This window comes from Penaeus monodon, chromosome 30 (assembly GCF_015228065.2).
Source record: "Penaeus monodon isolate SGIC_2016 chromosome 30, NSTDA_Pmon_1, whole genome shotgun sequence".
Lineage (NCBI taxonomy): Eukaryota > Metazoa > Arthropoda > Malacostraca > Decapoda > Penaeidae > Penaeus > Penaeus monodon.
Window position 1 is genome coordinate 34,442,420 of NC_051415.1, and position 753 is coordinate 34,443,172.

Below are 753 nucleotides of genomic sequence, written 5' to 3' on the forward strand. Positions count from 1 at the left end.
TGCATGGTGGTCCCTCAGGGCACCAACTTCATGGGGGACTAGGGCCAGGGGACCGGATGGGCCATGGCTCCTCACCCTGCCCCTCATCTGTATCCCCCCAACCTACGTCAGGGCATCAGTGGCCAACCAATGTCTGGTCTGTGTTCATGTCTGGTGTTCGTGTGCATTTCGTCCTAGGCGGTGGAGGCCAGGTCACAAGCGCAAGACTCAGTGAAGAGTTAGGTCAACTGGAGCGCACACATCAGCAGCGCTATGCCCCCCATGGCCTTCATCTGATGCGCATTCTGCATGAAGCACCCTCTACGCACATCCCCGGCCCCCCAAGCTACTGCCAGCTGTATTTCAGACCAGTTAGGGTCCAGCAAGAAGACATTATGGTCATCACACCACCAGACCACCCCTTCTACGTCCATGGGAAAGGTGGGTTTGTGGAGAAAAAAGTTATCATTATATTTGTGTTTTATTAGGTGAATGAACCATCAGAAATATAAATAAATATACTTTTTCTCATGAATACAAATAATGAGCTAAGTTAAACTCTACCAGGTTGGTGCAGTGTGTTCCCTGATCGAACAACAGAGAGATACAGTCTCCCATGCCAACAGTTGCAAGAGGGGGATGTATGTTTACCACCGTACCATCCAGAGACAACACAGACCCCCATTCCTGTTGTCACACCAGACCTGGCTGATGCCATGAAAAGGTAAGAGAGAATGCATTTCCATAGACCCACACTGACATACATTTAAGTGT

General features: G+C 49.8%; 1 protein-coding gene across 1 annotated transcript in view; it reads left to right on the forward strand.

Moving 5' to 3' along the window:
- Positions 1–753, forward strand: part of LOC119592744 — a gene marked incomplete in the record, with an annotated part of 11,657 nt that overhangs the window by 9,632 nt on the left and 1,272 nt on the right. The window contains 2 exon segments of the mRNA XM_037941678.1: positions 1–420; positions 547–703. Of these exon segments, the coding sequence (XP_037797606.1) occupies positions 1–420; positions 547–703 (577 nt within the window).